Source organism: Lagopus leucura, unplaced genomic scaffold, assembly GCF_019238085.1.
Source record: "Lagopus leucura isolate 7727_CA_CO unplaced genomic scaffold, USGS_WTPT01 Super-Scaffold_73, whole genome shotgun sequence".
Classification (NCBI taxonomy): Eukaryota; Metazoa; Chordata; class Aves; order Galliformes; family Phasianidae; genus Lagopus; species Lagopus leucura.
In genome coordinates, this window is record NW_024962252.1 from 36563083 (window position 1) to 36580968 (window position 17886).

The following is a 17886-nucleotide window of genomic DNA, read 5'->3' on the forward strand; positions in this document are numbered from 1 at the left end:
GCATGAATGAAAGATTGCTTTCAGCAACTCTCAATCATATGATGTCCCAAATCAAAGTAATGCTATTAGAACAGGCAGCTAAGTCCCAGAAAGTGTAAGTTTGAGAATAAGAGATAGAAAAAAAGATCAAGATACAAAAAAAATTCATCTTTTTTTTCTTTTTGAAGGCAGCATGCCTTTCCCAGTTGCAGAATAACCAAGTAATAAGCAGAAGTAACAGTTTTCTATTATTGTTATACACTACCTGGAGCAAACTGACTGTTGACCTAGAAATTCACACGTAACAAAGGCAGATAAGTACAAATACTATTCTTTTGTTATAAAATACAAAAAAAAAAACAAATAAAAAACAAACCACCAATCATATGGACATAACCAGTCAGTAGCATGCTATTTACTTCATATTAAATCCATAAATATAAAAATTGAAATTTTAAATTTTTCTTTTGTCCTAAAGGCATGCTGACTTAAAAAAAAAAAAAAAACCAAAGAACCACAATAAATCAAAGAGCTTTAGGATGTTTTGTTAAATTGCTATATATATTTATTTGAGCCTTTGTGCAAAGGAAAAATTAAACATATCAGGCTCCAAAGCAAGACAAATACATAGGACTTCATAGGAGCTTCGACAGAAGTCAGACACAGGTTTCAAGAGAAATTTTTTTTGCCAATGTGGCTGTTATTATCTCATGGTTATAAAAACACATTTCAAAATGGGGGCAAAGACATTCATTAATCTCAGATATAGCCATAAATCACTTTAACCCCGCTGCTCTCCCAAGCTAGCACCACCATCAGCCAAACTGAACCTCTGGTACTGCTGCAGCTGTTGCCTGTAGAACCATGCCATTGCCCACCAGCAGCACTGTCCATCCTGACATTATTATGCAGCTTTTTTTTTTAATCTGCTTTGGAATCCTGCAACCTTATATTAATTATTCATCTGTTCCACATGGCTATTTTTTAAAACTATTTATCAAAAGTTATCAATTGCCAACACAATATCTTTATTGTCCTGCAGGACAGTTTTCAAGTTAGAGAATTCCCTGGCTCATGTACTGATAAAATAAAATGTTACATAGAAAAGGATTGTGTTTTTTCCCACCACATTCCTGTAAACACCTCTGTATTAAGCCACAGCAAGCTCTAGGCTAGGAAATCCTTCCAGTGACTTGACTTTACCTCACTTCTCACACCAAAAAAAAAAAAAAAATCACTTTACAATTAAATGGAAAAAAGGAAACAACACAATAAATAGAGAAAAAGTGATATTCCCAATTACCCAGGCACACATTAGAATAAGCCTCTGAAAATTTAACATATAAAGAGCAATTATTTTACTTAGTGGTTCAAGTGTGCAAATGAGTAAATACGCTGCCTGTTCTGAAATAGCTCAATACTGTAGTCATTAATGATTGCTATTCACGTCTAGTGTTGGCAGTTCTGTTGCTTTTGTTGCTGGCTTTGGACATTATATATTACCACTTCCACTGCAGATCTCATGTTTTTCACAGAGACCATTACAACCCGCTCAGCAGCTGTATGACTTCAGCAAGAGGTATCAGAAAAGAATTTTTATTTTTCAAGTTTTCTGCCAATCCCAAGGCCGTATTACATGGAAATAATGTTTCAAACAGGAATGTCAAATGCTAATTCAAGTCTTTCCTGTCTATGAAAACCATTTCGAAAAGATTCAGAATCTCAGATAGGTTTCTGTGAAACTAATAGAATAAATTAAAGAGGAAAAAAAACGTGCCAAGAAAGTATTCCAGTGGTGAGAAACACAAAGGCTCAGAGACAGAAAAACACCAGCTTCAGCCTGAGACTGGAAAAAACACAGATTTTTCAAAACTGGAGTCCACACAGTGTCACACAGCCCTGCCTTGTCATGTTTGTTAATATCCTCGCTTAGAAGTCAGACAGCATTTTGTTTAACTTGTGTTGCTCTGTATCATTACACTAAACCATAATTAACTCCTCTTTTGTGCCGGCCTCATTCCAACACAATTGTACCCACTGTATACCAGCAGCAGTTCTCAGGTTTTGTTTTGCAGCTCAGCTGTATTTTTCTTGGATGTTCACAAGACTGGCATTTGACTGGATACGTTTGGCTAGAAAGGGAAAAATTATATGAAAATTAAACACAAAGAATTCCACAAAACTAGTCTCTCCACTCCCTCTATTTATTCGGCACAGACTTGCAAACAGCTTTCTGCTCACGTCCAAAAACTTTAATGAAAAGATATGGCTGAAGCTCTTTACTACCCTTCTTGAGGGGACAGCAGCAGACTAATAGGCGCTATTAGCGCCGTCAGCACAGCTGCAGGCAGAGCTGGCTGGGCCCCTGCTCCCACCAGAGCCAAGAGAGTCCCTGGCAACACCCAGCTCTAACAGCAAAATGAGCAACATCACTTACGCAAAATGAGTATCCGCTTCTTCTGCTTTGAGTGAAGGAAGCTACTAAGATAAAAAACAATAGGTAGGAAGAGGATAAAGGACGAAACGGCAATCACTGGGACTGTATCACTGCAAGGAACAGAGCAGTTGAAAGTCCTGCTCCAGAGCTTCCGAGTGATGTTCATCTAAAAGGAAAACATAAGCCAGCAGTAAGAGAGCACGCACATTCTTGATGTGCAGATGTTCAGGTCTCAAGATATTCAAGTGTTCAAACATGACCCCAGGGAACAACTTTTCACAGATCTCCCCTCAAAAACAAGCAAATCCCTGGAAGTGTCAAAGCAGACCATTTACATAGAGCCAAAATTTCACATCAACAAACTGATAAAAAGGCTGTATGCACATATACTGCATATATTGCCACATGCCTGTTTCCTACAGAACTCACTGACAGCCTGTGCGGATGGAGCTAATCTCACACTTTCACCAACACTCCTTTTGCCCAATCACTTGAAACCCCGCAAGGTAACAAAGCTTTTTCCAAACACATGCTGCAAATCCTGTAGACCCCTAGACACAGCTGCTGTAATAAGGAATCAACATTACAGTCTACAAAAACAGCAGCAAAGCTTTGCATTAGAAGATTAAGAGCTTTTGTTGTTGTTGTTGTTTAAAGTATTTGCCCCCTTCACAGTAACAAGAAATTAAAGTGCAACTACTCATACTGGAACGTGCTCAGGCAATCAGGAGCTGAGGACAGGAGCTAACAAGACTGCCTCACCAGGCTCCCTCCTGCAGGACATCTGCACTACTGCCAGTCCCAAACTCAGAGAGAAAAGGCAATCCCTAGCAAGGCAAGCACAAATGGCTCAGGTTAACTTCTATAAAATCTCCCTGCTGAATATTAACAAATACTTACTGCATCTTCCACATCAATACACAAATGTGTGGAGTGCCCAGACTCATCACCATGTCTGTTCAGCCTTTGCAACTTGTTATAGAGGTCATTCAAATTTTTGTAGGTTCCATTGCAGTTCTTACATACTTCAGTGTAGTTATTTGGTGATAGATCCATGGCTTGCCCCTAAGGTTATAAAAGAGCAGTACTCATAAAGAGATTTAAGGCATTATAAAAATCTTAAAATACAGAGTCAAGTTTGAACCAAAAATCCAGATTTGCAATGAACCACAATGCAAAAAGGCCCAGTCAAATGACTCACATGACAATGCAGAAAGGAAAGGGACCAACTTTAATTCATTAGGCTGTTCTAGTGACAAAATCCATTTTTTGTAGATCATGCAACTCAAACTGCTCCTTGGACTAGCAGTACTTTGTAAAGCTTATTTCAAAAGTACCAGATAAGAGAGAAGGAAGTAAAACAAAAGAATTGGTAGTAACTCCTACTCCGGAACCACAGATTAGGATCCTTAATAGTATTCTTGGCTTTCATTTGATGACAGAATCATAGAATGGTTTGAGTTGGAAGGGACCTCTAAGACCACGTAGTTCCAACCCCCCTGCTATAGGTAAGGACACCTCCCTCTAGAGCTCAAAACCCCATCCAGCCTGGCCTTGAACGCCACGTTGATCACCTGGCCATTGTCAAGAAGCTGTTACTACTGCTGAGCAACCATGATCATTACAAACCCTGCCATAATAAACCCATTTCATTTATGGCCTTCACCATTACTAAATGGAATACAACACACTTGAAAACAGCTAATGACCAACATAGGATAAAGAGAGGCACATTCAACCTGCAGCCCAGCATGGTTTGCAATGTGGCTGCCCCCTGCCCTATAACATCGTGGTGACAGCCAGCATGCACCCATTGCTCAGTAGCAACCTAACATCAGTGTGCTATTAACCCATCAGGGCTGAAACCAGGACAAGTAGAGGGCACAGTGCAGCACTAACTCAAGTTATGGCAAATAATTTTACGTATTTTGATACATCAGCTAAACACAGACCAGTAAACAGTAAAAAATATGCAGCTGTGCTTTCCACTGTGATAAAGGAATTTGAGAACAAACCTCAAGATTGCAAAAAAAAAAAAAACTATCAATTTTTCGGTGTATTTGTGACTCCATTTTCAGTTAGCATCAATACACGACCTGCAAATTTTCAAATGGAATGCACAGAGTTGTAATAAGACATTCAACTCAAAAATCTGATCGTGTCTCTTTGCCAAACGTTTATAAGCCCTAACTTAACAGAGAAATATCTCTTGCTTCACCATCATGTCTTCGTGTCATCATTAGTTTCACAAACACAAGGTCAAATATCCCACATTATGGTTTCGCTGCTCTCCTTTTTTTTTAATCTTTTAATTAAAAAATATTAAAAAATAAAATGTTTTGTTACTTATACATATTAGCTCAAAAGTAATGCCTCCTATTTTATTATGTTATTCCATGGCATCAGAAGCAGATATGGCAGTACAGGTTAAACCTTCTCACCAACATCCCATTACATTTTGTTGCTGTGCAACAGATGGCAGCAGAGGGGCAGTCTGACACAATGGCATCTGACATGGAAGTGTGTATGAAGCAAAGGTGTGTCACTGAATTCCTCCACACAGAAAAAATGACATCCACTGACATTCATCAACACTTGCTGAGTGTTTACGGAGACCAAATGGGATGTGAGCACAGTGAGGAGGTGGGTGGTGCCCTTCAGATGTGGCAACAGCAACAGTGGGACATATCTGCTGGTGCAGGCTTTTACAGGCATGGCATGCACACCCTTGCTCAACGCTGACACCCATGGGTTAAGATCTAATTTAGACTTCTGACTGACAGACCAGACTGTGTGGCTCCCAACCAACGCTACTCCAGCTCACTTTTCTCACATCATTAATAATAAAAAAGTTTCCTCTGAGATTGTACCATACTCATTATTTCCCATTTTTACCACTGACTGATCACAGAATGTGCCTACTTACTGACTGAAACAGAACGTGCGCTGTTTCTTGGGCAATTTAGGACATTTTCTTTGAGGAAAATTACTACATTTATTTCACAAACTGCATTACATTACCTTTGTAGTATGGACTGCTAATTATTTTACAAGTCGAAACAACTGTAACCACCATTTAAAGTAGCTGGTCCTTCTGAACTACTCTTTATTATTAAAAGGTTATTTAAAGATTGAATTGTTCAGGCAGAAGACAACAATTTCACAAAGAGGCAAAAAAAGAAATTTACAGCATGCAGACATTACTGCACTCACTAAGTAATTATCAACTGTTGTGAATACAGAAATTCTGATGTGAAGCAGCATCACAATTACATACAAAATGAAGTCAAGGTGAATATCAATTAGAATTAATTTTAGTGTCACCATCTCTAAACATCTGCATTTCTGTAGATCATGGCTTTATCTGCATAAACTGCCACTAAGTTTGTGAATTTTGCCTGGTATATACCTGCATTATATTCAGCATAAATTAGGTTTTTCTAGCAATTAGATAATGTAGTGCTTCTCTTGAAAACACTGCATAAATACCTGAAGGTTGTGTTCAAAACATGTCAGAGATTTATTGAATAAATCCATGAATTCTTGAGTAGAATTTGATAATCCCTCACTGTTGTTCTTTATACAATCTGTCAAAGAGAAAGAAAAACATGAGGATATTCCAACATTTCCAGAGCTGACAATTCCCAGACACTCCACTCTTGCAAAAAGAGCTCTCGACTATAAAAGACGGGTCTAGTCAACCCCGCACTTTCCTTATCTGCCTGCCACTGATTCTCAGACCTGCTGACCTAACTCTTCATCGAGAATACATTTCAGAATTAATTGGCCTTGATTAAGTGAAAGATGAAGACTATCATCAAGAGTTTTCTGAAGAGGGGGTCTGAATTATCTTTGGACTTTAAGATAAAACAAGGCATTACTTTTATTTACTACCCTGCAAACCTGGCTTTGCCCAGCAACGGTAATGGCTATTATGGGAAAACAGAAGCATCAGAAATGGAGATTAAACGGACAGCACCCAAGCAAAGGCCAGACCACAAACACAGTGGTAGAAATCAGAGTGCAGTTATTATTGTTTAATACAAGTGGCCATTTCACCATTTCAACCCCTACATATTACCACTTCCAGCCAACCATCCTACTTCAGATGCTCTAATCAGTTACACCCTTGGAAATGGCAGGGGTTTGGGAATTTAAATGTTCAGTAAGGGCACTATGAGAGCAAGCCAACATTCTAGAAAATTTTCCTGAGAGAAGGAACTGACATCAGCATGGAGAACAGCCATTCAGCTGGACACTGGGAGGGCAACATACAGGTCAAAACCCGGAAGGACAGCACAGACCACACTGCTCCTTCTGCATTGTCTTTCCAGCCTTCACAGATCCCAGATGTGTAAAAGAAAACTAACTCTACATGCTCTCATCTGTAACACGTAGCTTCACAGTACTATTCCCTGCTTTCTAGGGCACCTTTAAGGTTAGGGTCCCAGTTTTCACACCAGGGGAACAGCAAAAAGCCATGCTTTATCTGTAAGCACAGCACAGCACCATCAGCGAGCACAAGGACAGTGAGGCACAACGGTGGACCTGGATACTCTCCACCCATTAAGTGAAATCAAAAGCACAGCTGTGAAGGCAAATATTATTCAACCTGAAAGCATTCCAGCTATTGGCTTTTTTATTAACAAAGAAGTCAAATTTTCTTATATGTTTTTTCTTTTTTTAATAAAAGGAAGATGGTAGAAAAACTGAAGAAACTGCACTGAAAACAAGGAAAGTCTCCATTAGAGTTTGTAGATCATAAACAAAACCCTAACATGACTACTGTTTGAACAAATTATCTAAAAGAAATATATACAATATCTGGTGTTTTTTTTTTTTTTAGCTAGACTGGCACCCTCAGATTTTGGCAGCACCCCATAGCCAATACAAAAATCTCTTGTACTCCTCACTGAAGCTATTCTAGTCTAGGATCTTCACATACTACATACAGTATGTACTATACTATATACAGTATAAAAAAATACACACAATTCCAATCTGTGCAAATTTTAGATGCAGCACTGAGCTAAGTCATAACAGTAGCATGACAGCTACAGAACAAGTCACTCACTTGCACAGTTGGCTGCCTCCCACGTGTCATTAAAGAACGCTGAAAGGGTCACAACTACCTGCAGCCTGTCCGAGGTCAGGATACTTTTGGCACAGTCGTGGCTTTCTGAGGAATTCTAGAACAAAAATGAAATTAAAAAAGAACAATCAAATGTTGAAAAAACAAAGAGAAAGCTTTTGGAAAGTATTTTAGGCAAACAGTTAAATATCACATCTCATCACACTGACATTTCTAGACTAAGCAAAGCAGAATCGACTGAAGAAATAAGTCTTTTGATCCTCAAAATCTTACTACAAGCAACACAGCTTGCTGTGCACTGCCTCTGAAGAGCTACTAGGACTGCATGAACATCAGTTAAAAGTATGCGACTGCAAGAAGAAGGAAGCACAAGGTGATCTTTAAGATCCCTTCCAACCCAAGCTATTCTGTGATGTCACGATTCTATGACAGGCCTCTGCCAGCCAGCTTCTGTTCCCCTGTTTCTGGACAGCTGCCCCTGGAGCCAGCTCCAGGCCCTCACAGCCAGAGAAACGGATGGGGTCATTGGGACCACAGAATTATCTGAAGGAGATGAACCAATGCAACGGCCTCCAAGCAAAAAAAAACAACATCCAGAAATGCTGGACCAACATAATATATCAGCAGCAAGCTGCTTCCACATACAGCTATACAGAAACAAGGTCCTCCAAAAAGCAACAGCAGTAACTCCCATGAGCCTACTATTAAGCCAGGCTCTCTTCTTCATTGGATGTGGGTACCAAGCTGATCTCATCTGAGAGAGCCATCCAACATACCTAATCCTCAAAGGGGACACATTAGGAGAATTCTCGGAACAAACTATTCTCTGGATGAAACTAATAAAAAAAGAATGACTATAAAAGCAGCTACAAAATAAACAGGAAATGAAATATCCCTATTAGAATTTACAGTGTTTTTCTCCTCTAGAGCTTTATTTTCTCCCTCAAATCCCCAATAGAAACCATGATCTGCAGTCAGCTGACTCCTGTGCTCTAGCTCCTGGTTTCTAGCTGCTAAATTGCCTTAAGCACTCCTCAGAACTGTCACAGCTGCCAAATGCCTCTTTGATAAGCAACACGGGACATGCAAGAAAAGAATCTCTTCAACAAGAAATGCATGGCTTATACAGCTGTATGAGACATACATTTTCCACCCTTATAATACATTTATTTAGTTCTTTTTAAATAAGAAAGTTTCCCTTTGAGACTGAACTGCAGAAGTCTAATATTGCCACTTCTGGTAGCTCCCACAGTTTCAATTCTAGTAAGTAGCAAACAGACACGCAATCAAGTTGCATATGCAGGAAACTCCCCGACTGCTTGTGCAGTTAAAGGTGCAGTTAAAACTGAAACTTCCTCACCACAAACTCATGAGTGGGAAAAAGCATTTTACATCCCAACATGGATCCGGTCAAACTATATCGCTCCTTAAAGATGCTTTCTTAAGTTATTTAATAAGCCTAGTGAGGAGGATTTTACTTTTCGGGGATGTCCAAAACTTAACTTGACTGTTTCTTTCATGCTGTGTAACTACTGCAGGATGGGAATGACCGAAAACATCAAATACCTGATCAATCATGATCATGGACTCAGGTCAAAGGAGCTCACTTTCTGTATTTATTTGGTTAGGTCATCCTTGCACAGAAGGAAAGTCAAATGCTCTTTGAAACAAATTTCAGATGAAATTCTGAACCAGCACTCCAGAAAAACAGCCCTAATGAGTTCTTACATACTGCAAGCACTGGGATTTGTTTGGCAACCTACCCAGAAGTATCCCAGAGGTAACCTACACCCACAAGTGCAAGGTATTTCAGCAGAGTTCTGTACGTATCTTTAAGATGTCATATAAAAGTAAGAATCGCAGGCTCACTCCCTCACCTTCACATGACCTAATCTGAGATGGCATGGAACAGTCTCCAGACAAGAAACAAATAACACAGGTGTCTACACTCAAACAGCAGACTACAGGCTAGGTACTTGTCCTTGAGAGGGCAAATATCAAATGAATGTCCATTTGCTTTTCCACTACCAGAACAAAGGCGAGGGGGGTCAGGCAGACAACAAATCAACAGTAGGCAAAAAGTGACACTTCTTAACATGACAGCTAACTGAATGTGAAACTGTTTACAGCATGAAGCTGTAGTATCAGAAGTCTATGCAGGTTTTGTCTATCAGTAGCAATTCCAAACACAGATTCAGTAATCTCTAAACTGGGAGTCTCAGTGACCAACTGCTATAAACTTGCTATAAACTCTTCCTGTACTCTAGGACAACCACTTCCAGTCATCATCAGAGAATGGACAAAGCCCTTTGGTCTCATCCACCGCTGTCATCTTCACACCACATTAGGGACTAACTTTTAAAAACAGACAAGTTGGATGAGTTAAAGAACAGACATAAATGCATAGAATTAGTCATCAACCACGTCCAGTAGGGAGAAATGAAAATAAGGGGATGGAGATGCAGGAAGATGGCAGCAGGACACCTGTCTTCAGTCAGGGTTTCCCACTGCTGAGGCTCAGAGGCATAAGCCAGTGCCCAGAGCTACCATGCTTCTGCCACACGCTCCTACCAGCCTTGGATCCATGCGCACGGGGATTTGGTTCCCCAGAAAGGCAGCATTACTCGTTGATGACATAAAATCACAGAATATCCTGAATCGTAAGGACCCAACAGGTATCACTGAGTCCAACCCCTGGCTCCACACAGGGCCACTCAAAGTTCAATCCTATGTCTGAGAACACAATCCAAACCAGCAGCTTGGGCCGTGCCCTCCACCCTCTGGTGAAAAACCCTTTCCCAGTGCCCAGTGTGACCCTCCCTGACGCATCTCCATGCCATACCCTCAGGTCCTGCCGCCGCCATAATCAGAGAGCAAAGATAAGTGCTGCCCTTCTGCTCCTCTAGCGAGGCCATCACCAAGCCTCCCCTCAGGCACTCAGCAAACCTGAAGCGCAGCTTCAAAGCAACCCGGGCTTTCCCACCATCCAAAGGAGAAGGCAGGGTCTTTTCCCTCTGTGCACCCCGCCACGCCAGGAACTGGCACAGACGGACAGCCGGTACCAGAACACCGCTTCCCCTTTCACAAGGAACTCGGAGCACCGAAAGCACTCCCCTCAGCGCAGGGACACCCGTCTCCGAGGAGCCGGGCCCCCGTCCCCGCCCCGTCGGACGCACCCCGACGGCGCGGGCGATGTCCCCATACTGCGTCAGGAGGCTGCGGTAGAGGCCGCCGCAGGCCTGGCAGAGCCGCACTGGGCGGGCGCGGCGGGCCAGGCACCCCGACAGCGTCGCGCTGCCCTCCGCGAAGGCGGTGAGGAGGCGACGGCACTCGGGCTCCAGCTCGGGCAGGTCTCCGGGCAACCCCGCGGCTCGCAGTTCCGCCGCCATCCCCGTCGCCAGCTCCTCGGCCTCGTCCGGCGCCTCCAGCCCGGCGACGGGGCCGAAGGCGAGAACCAAAGCGGGCAGCAGAAGCAGCTGACAGCGCAGCGGCGCCATGGCGGCCGCGCCGAGGAACCGGAAGTGCCGCGCCGGGCAACGACCCGCCTCCGCCTCTGGAAGCGGCCGCTCATTGGTGGAGACAGAGAAAGAGGCGGGGCCAAGGGCGGAGCGGGCTCTTGGGTGGGTGGGCGGGAGGCGGGGATGGGGTCGGGTAATGGCGGCGGCTAGCGGCGTTCGGTGGTCTGCGGCTCCGCGCAGATGCACTGTGCCCTGTATGTCGTCCTTGGGTCTGAGTACATCTAAAAGTTTTGTTCTCTTAGATATTCATGACGTGCGAGTGCATTTTCTGTACCATATTCCAGTCGGGCAACACTGTTTTCATCCAAAAATAGTGCTTAAAAGTACCTGTTGTATAGGAAGGCACTTTGAAGTGTGAAGAAAAAAAAAAAAAATTAAATAAAAAAACCAGCAATAATTAGAAAAAATCCCCAAATCAGAAAAAGGAATCAATGAGGGAGGAACACACCACACTTTCTGCAGTCAGAGCACCTCCTGAGCAGTGTCCCAAGGCAGGGCTCCCCTGTTCACACCTGGTCACCAATTTTCCTTCATGGCTTCCATAAAAGCACAGTCACTGGAAGCAGGCCCTTTCCAGAGCAGCAGGTGTGAGTGACAGCAGGCAGGCAGTCTTCCAGCAGGGCTGCAGTGCCCTGCTTTCTGCTTGCTCCTGTGTCCACCGGGGACCCTCACCTATGCCCATTCCATGTCACTGCCATTACTTCTAGGGACTTCAATGGGCTTCGCACAGGATCTAGGTTTCTCTGGAAAAGGTCTAGGTCAGATATGGCAGTGATACAGTGCCAGCTTGCTGTGATCTGGTCTAGCTAGCATTAACTTATTTCACTTTGACAGTAAATGTCACAGCATCATGCCATGGATATGCCTAGGATGTTTTTATGCTGCCAAATGAAAATACAACATAAAGGTAGTTATAAAGATGCCATCCGGCAGGCAATCGACAGAAGAGAGGGCACCTAATATCTTCAGATAAGATGAACACTTTGGCCGTGAAGAAATGTCTTGCAAAACAATGAGTTTGAAAATGGAAAATGAAATGAAAACTTAACAAGTGTGACACAGAGAAATGAGAAACCAGGGACAAAAAGTGCACCAGACCATTCCCTTAAGCTTTTCACTGTGCATTAATCAGGTACTATTCTGGATAACAGATCTTCACCCAGTACTACTGCTCTGCCTGCCAAGGTGGGTCTAAGTAATACTGTGCAACATTTGGTAGACCAAGCCAAGGACCGTGTCTGACAGATAGCATGGACAGGAGAAACACCTCTGGAAAACTAGAATTGCTTGATAGGATGGGCATAGCGAGACAGCCTCAGGGCCTGGGCATTACCCTGCTATTGTTTAGTTTAGTATCAACTAGACCATGGGGTGTAGGCTGAACACTGAGAAACATTGCCCATGGGGTATGTTTGGTGAGCGCAGCGCAGCTGGCAAAGCCTGAGTGGTGCAGACCCCTTGGCTCTGGGTGTCCTGCAGCATCCCTCAGCCAAGCACCTGTATGGGGACTGCTTTCTTCTGGGGCATGGACCACCTTATTCTGGAATTGGAATCACCTTGTTCTGGGTGGATTCTTGCCTTCTTCTCGCTCAATCCAAGCACAGTAAAGGTGTCCCCTGGGCTCCTCGCCCCGGTATGTCTTGTCTGGCCACATCTACCCGGGAGAGGGCAGCAGCAATCGGGCGCATTGCGCTCACTCTCACATTGCCCCAAACCATGAGTTTCCTGCAGAAAATCTGCATTCACGGGGTCAGCAGACATACAGGCCTCCCACATCCCCAAAGGAGCCTTCGTCACCTGGGCTCTCCCTCCTGCTGACACACACTGTCACCGGGGAGGTCCCACTATGCTGTGGGGTGCAGCGACTTCATTTCCATGGGTCGCAAGGAGGTGCTTTCCCATTTTACATGGAAGCTGAATAAGCTCCTTTGCAAGAACATGCTCGTCCTGTCAGTACAAAACTGATCAGAGGGAAAAGAAAAAAAAAAAAAATTAAAAAAAAAAATTAAAAAAAAAAAGTTGTAATAGTTTCTGATAAAATCTTGGAGGTTTAAACAGAATAAAAGCATTTCTGGTATTAGTAAACGCATTGCTGCAGACATGTAAGAAAGGTATCTAGTCCTGAAGTACTTCTCATTTTTATCCATAATAAAACTGATATTACAAAACAAAATCAGAAATCTGCAAACTTTGTCAGATGTTGTTCAAAAACAGGACCTGAAGAAGACTCAAGCCAGATCGCTTCTCTGAAAATAAATGTGTTGTTCTTGGGCAGAAATCAGTGTTCACCTTGTCAATCATTAACAAATTTGATTTATTTTCTCATAAAAATGGTGCTGTTTTCTTTCTTCTCAAGTGGCTGTACTCACGACTAAAGCAAGCAGGATTGGGTCTCTGCCAAGAAATCTCAGGATAAGAATGTCTAAGAATATCTAAGAATATCTAAGAATATCAGAAGTCCTGCTTTGTTATATAGTTTCAGCTATATGGTTCCTGAGAACAGAAAATATTACAGTGCCTGCCCTGACTACAAGAAGAGATCTGTATAATTGCAAGAGCTTTACCGTTACAGTGAAGAAACAGGACACAGCAGGTGAATGTTGATTTCCTATGCAATCTTGGCAAGTTTGTGGAGATGCCAGCCTGAACCAGAGAAAATGAGTTTGGAGCTGCAAAGCTGGTTCTTGTTTTTGTCTGCATGGTTTCTCCTTACTGCCTTCAGTGATCTTTCTCCTGACTTACAGCAGTGCAAGCTAAGAACTGAAACCCTGATCCAAAACTGCTGCCCTCGTCCAAAATAGGGGCAAATGAGAGCAGAGCGGTGCCAGCGTTGTCTGTGAAGAGGTGTCTCTGAAGTAGGACAAATGGGAATCTTTTAATTAATCCTAACTAATTTCTTTATGAAGACAGCAAAGCTAAACATGAGCAAAGAACCAGCATATTACATCTTCTTGCAGAGCCGTATCCTGTCTACGGAAAGCTTTTCTTCCCTGTCTCCCTCACAGCCCTGCCTGTATCTGATCACTCACAAGGCCAATGTTGGCTCCTTCATGTGGTGCTTACAGCAGATGTCAGAGCTCAGCAGTGCTCACCCAATTCAGTGACTTTTTTCCAAGCTCCACAGAACATCAGAAGGCGGTTCAGGCATATAACTGTGTAATTAAGGGTATGAACACATTTCTATCACATACAAGAAAATGAACTGGTGAGGAAATAAATATGTTAAATAACCTATTGGCTTGCAGATCCATTTTTCGTTGGCTGCAAGTAAAAATCATCCTAGCAATACAGCATAATTGTCTGAGCAATTTCTTATTTTCAAAAGATTATGTGAGCTTTTGTTTAAAAATGATTGACAAAGCCTTGTCTAGCTGCAATATTTCTGGCCAGCCTGAGACATCGTGCCTGTTAGCACAGTCCTGCTGGAGTATTATTTTTTTTTCATGTGCATAGCAAAGAATATTAAAGCCTTTTCCCTCAGTGCAAGAATACAGTCACATCTTCTCTAAATCATGAAGAATGAGCAGAAGCAGATAGAAGAAAAGCAGTTCACTGATACTGACACTGATGGTTTAAAATAATTTCAGTCATTAATACTGAAGAACACCCCAAATTACCAGTGGATTTGCAAATTAGATGCCGAATCTTGTCCTTCATTCCCCTGTGCTCTGGAGCAATAAAGCTGCTTTGGCTGAATGGAAATCAGGGAAGGTCAGACACTTGAACTGTGAACACACACTCGCAGACAGCATTCTCTCTATGAGAAAATACTATTCCCAAGCAAACTTCAGAAATTTTAGACCTACAGGAAAGGAGTGACAATGTCTCATATATTTTTAGGAACCCTCTAGAAATTCAAGGTTGACTCCTTGAGCTCACCGAATGAAACAAGGAAGAATGAATAGCAGTAAGTGGATCAAAAGTTCCTCTACTGACCATCACAATCCACAGAGACCTGCCCATCATTCCTCTATGCTTTCCACAGTCACCCACTTCTAAACCCATGGCCTCTGGTGGATATTCTGGCCTCCTTCAACCAGGAGTTGAGTGGAGGAGTCATGGATGCAACCCCGTCCTTGGGGCTGTAATGTCAGAAGGAACTGAAGAGACCTGACATATGGAGCTGGGAAGCCTGCGTTCATCTTCCCATTACCAGTCAAAGATACAGAGAACACAGGACATCTATCAGCTGACCCTCTTCCCTCTTTAACATCATCACGCTTCTAAAGAGGGAAAACAAACCCACATCTTGTTTTGAAGGCTTTCATTTTCTATAAGTGTGTAACAGTGTCATAGCTTGGAGTATCATAGATGGTGCTGTATGATCTTTGCTAAGACCTCAAATGTTTGCATATAACACTCTCTGTAAATCCAATGCACAGAGAGGTGTCATTTCCACACACCTGGCAGGGGAAAGAAAGTACATTATCTTTTTAGAATTACAACTAGAAAACAATTAATTGTCAGTAGGTAATCATATCATTCTGAAAAGATCCAGCTATCCAGCTTGAAATAAATAAGATTGTGGGTTTAGGATTTTTTCTTTTTTTCTTTTTTCTTTTTTCTTTTTTTTTCAGGAGAGTGCTGTACTTGAGCAATTGAATGGTATTACATTTAAGGTCCTGGGTGGCATGCCATTTCCTTATTCATATGCTTCTAATTAAACCTTAATTATGCCATTCGTTATGAAATGAAAGAAGAGCTGTTAGCCTGGATATCTTCCACAGCAGTAAAACAGGATGATACAGATAAAATAGCAAATGTATAGAAAGAGAATGAAGGTATGCGCAGGGGGGAAAAAAAATAATCGTTTGAAGATAATGATGTTTAAAACAGGGCAGAAACATCAGAGGCAGCATTACAGTGCAATTACCACAAAAAAACTTCCTGATCAATGTAAACAGTATGAAAGGTACATTCCTTTTATAGCCTGTTGGGAGTGTGGATGACTGTCCATGCGCAGACATACCCAGAGAGCCCAGAACTGTATTTCCATAACCCGGTGTTGGTGTGGAGTGATCGCTCCACCTTCCCCAGCCTCCTCCCAGCCTCCTCTCCAGAAGGAGCCAATCCAAGCCCATTGCTCTGTTCTGAGCAGGTCATACCCTGATGCCCATATTCGCCTGCTGAATTTCACAAAGTTCCTGAAGCGCAGGCCTAAAGCAAGAAGAATGGCCAGCCCTCAGCCCTCAGCCCTTTGAGTTGATCAGTCTGTCTCCGTGCTGTGTCAGCATGGAGCTGACAGCTGTCTTCTGCAGGCTTTCTGCTTCTCCTTTTGTGGCAGTGGGCAGGGATTGCCCTCCAAGTGTGGGGAAAGCTCTCCCCACAGAGTAGTACAGCTTCTTGGCAAAGCCATATTACAAAACAGTATTTGTGCTTGAAAGGAATTTATAAGCAGGAGAGGAACCATCTTTCTACATTGGCAGATAGTGGTGGGAGAAAGGGGAATGGCTTTAAACTAAAGAAGGGAGATTTAGGTTAGAAGTTAGGGGCGTAATCATTTCTCAGAGACTGGTGAGGCACTGGCACAGCTGCCCAGAGAAGCTGTGGGTGCCCCATCTCTGGAGGTGCTCAAGGCCAGGTTGGATGGGGCCCTGGGCAGCTGAGCTGGGGGTTGGCAGCCCTGACATGACAGGGCTGGGTGGGTTTGGAAGCCCTTTCCAACCCAAGTCACTCTGTAATTCTATGATTCTGTGATTTTTCTACTTCTCTCTGAATCACAAGACAAACCATGACAGAAGAGTGCCCCTAACAGCACCAGATGATTTCAGCAAAGTTCTCAGAATTTAGGGACTGATTATCCTACAATGCCAACATCTTATTTGAAGTACTCCACATACATGTTGGTTGGGGGAGGGGGAAGGAACGCAAAAAGAAGTGGGGTTCAGACTCTACAGCAGTATTTCAGATTGTCACACCAGCCAGCTCCCACTGCCAGTGATGCTCTGTGGCTGCAGGAGGAGGACAGCCCAGTGCCAGGAGCAGGGCATCTCCCACCCTGCCTGGGCAGCACGGAGTGGGCATTGGGAACCCTGATGCTGGCAGTGCTCTGAGCTAGGTGCTGCTGAGAACACGGTGTCACTGCCCAGGCTGTGATGGAAATCCCACTAGGGCCAAACATTCCCATCTGCAAATGTGTGAGTCTGCTAGCTCCTTGGGGCTGTACACAGGCAGAAAAGGCAGCACGCTCTGGTCAAGAAGGTGTAAACACAACACTGAATGCCAGATGTCTCTCCTGATGCCAACAGTCAGCTCCAAAAGGCTGCAGGCGATTGGGGACTCCTGAGGATGTTTTGCAAACAGTGGCTGTGACACCTCGCGGTGCTAATTGCAGAGCTCAGGGTCCTTTGCTGCAACCTGGCAGCCTACAGAGCTTAGTGAAATACACAAATAATATCTCAGGTGCACATACCAAATGCATTTTATGCTGCTAGAATAAGATTTATGGGCATTCAGCTTCTTTCTCTTCTATTTATTTTTTTATCGTTTAGAGTTGTTCATTAAAAATGTAATTTTATCCTACGTTTTGGAAAAAAAGAAAACAAACAAACAAACCAACAACTCCAAGCCCCACAACCATTAAATCATAGTGTGGATGCAGGACAGTACCCGACATTTCCCTGTAGAGTCATTGCAGGTGAGATCGCCGTCTTGGCCCAAGCGGCCCCCGGCAGGATGCGGCCGTATGCAAGCGGCCATCGGTGGCACTGACCTCCCGCCTTCCCCCGCCCAAGTACGGGGACACGGATGGGAAACTCCAAGTGCCCGAGGGATGGGGCGGGTGGCACCGGGGAGGGCAGCAGTGGTAAAAAATAGGCGGCAGCGACCTGTTGGCAGAGCTGCTGCACCAATAGCCTCCT

At 43.3% G+C, this 17886-nt stretch overlaps 1 protein-coding gene across 1 annotated transcript; it reads right to left on the reverse strand.

The window, feature by feature from the left end:
- Positions 1 to 519: 519 nt before the first annotated feature.
- Positions 520 to 11008, reverse strand: OSTM1 (osteoclastogenesis associated transmembrane protein 1). Its single transcript, XM_042895204.1, has 6 exons — positions 10685 to 11008; positions 7491 to 7605; positions 5906 to 6003; positions 3317 to 3481; positions 2417 to 2582; positions 520 to 2111 (listed from the first exon to the last, which is right to left on the reverse strand). Exons 1-6 carry the CDS (start codon positions 11003 to 11005, stop codon positions 2056 to 2058), a joined length of 921 nt encoding a protein of 306 aa, XP_042751138.1. The 5' UTR covers positions 11006 to 11008; the 3' UTR covers positions 520 to 2055.
- Between the last annotated feature and the right edge of the window lie 6878 nt (positions 11009 to 17886).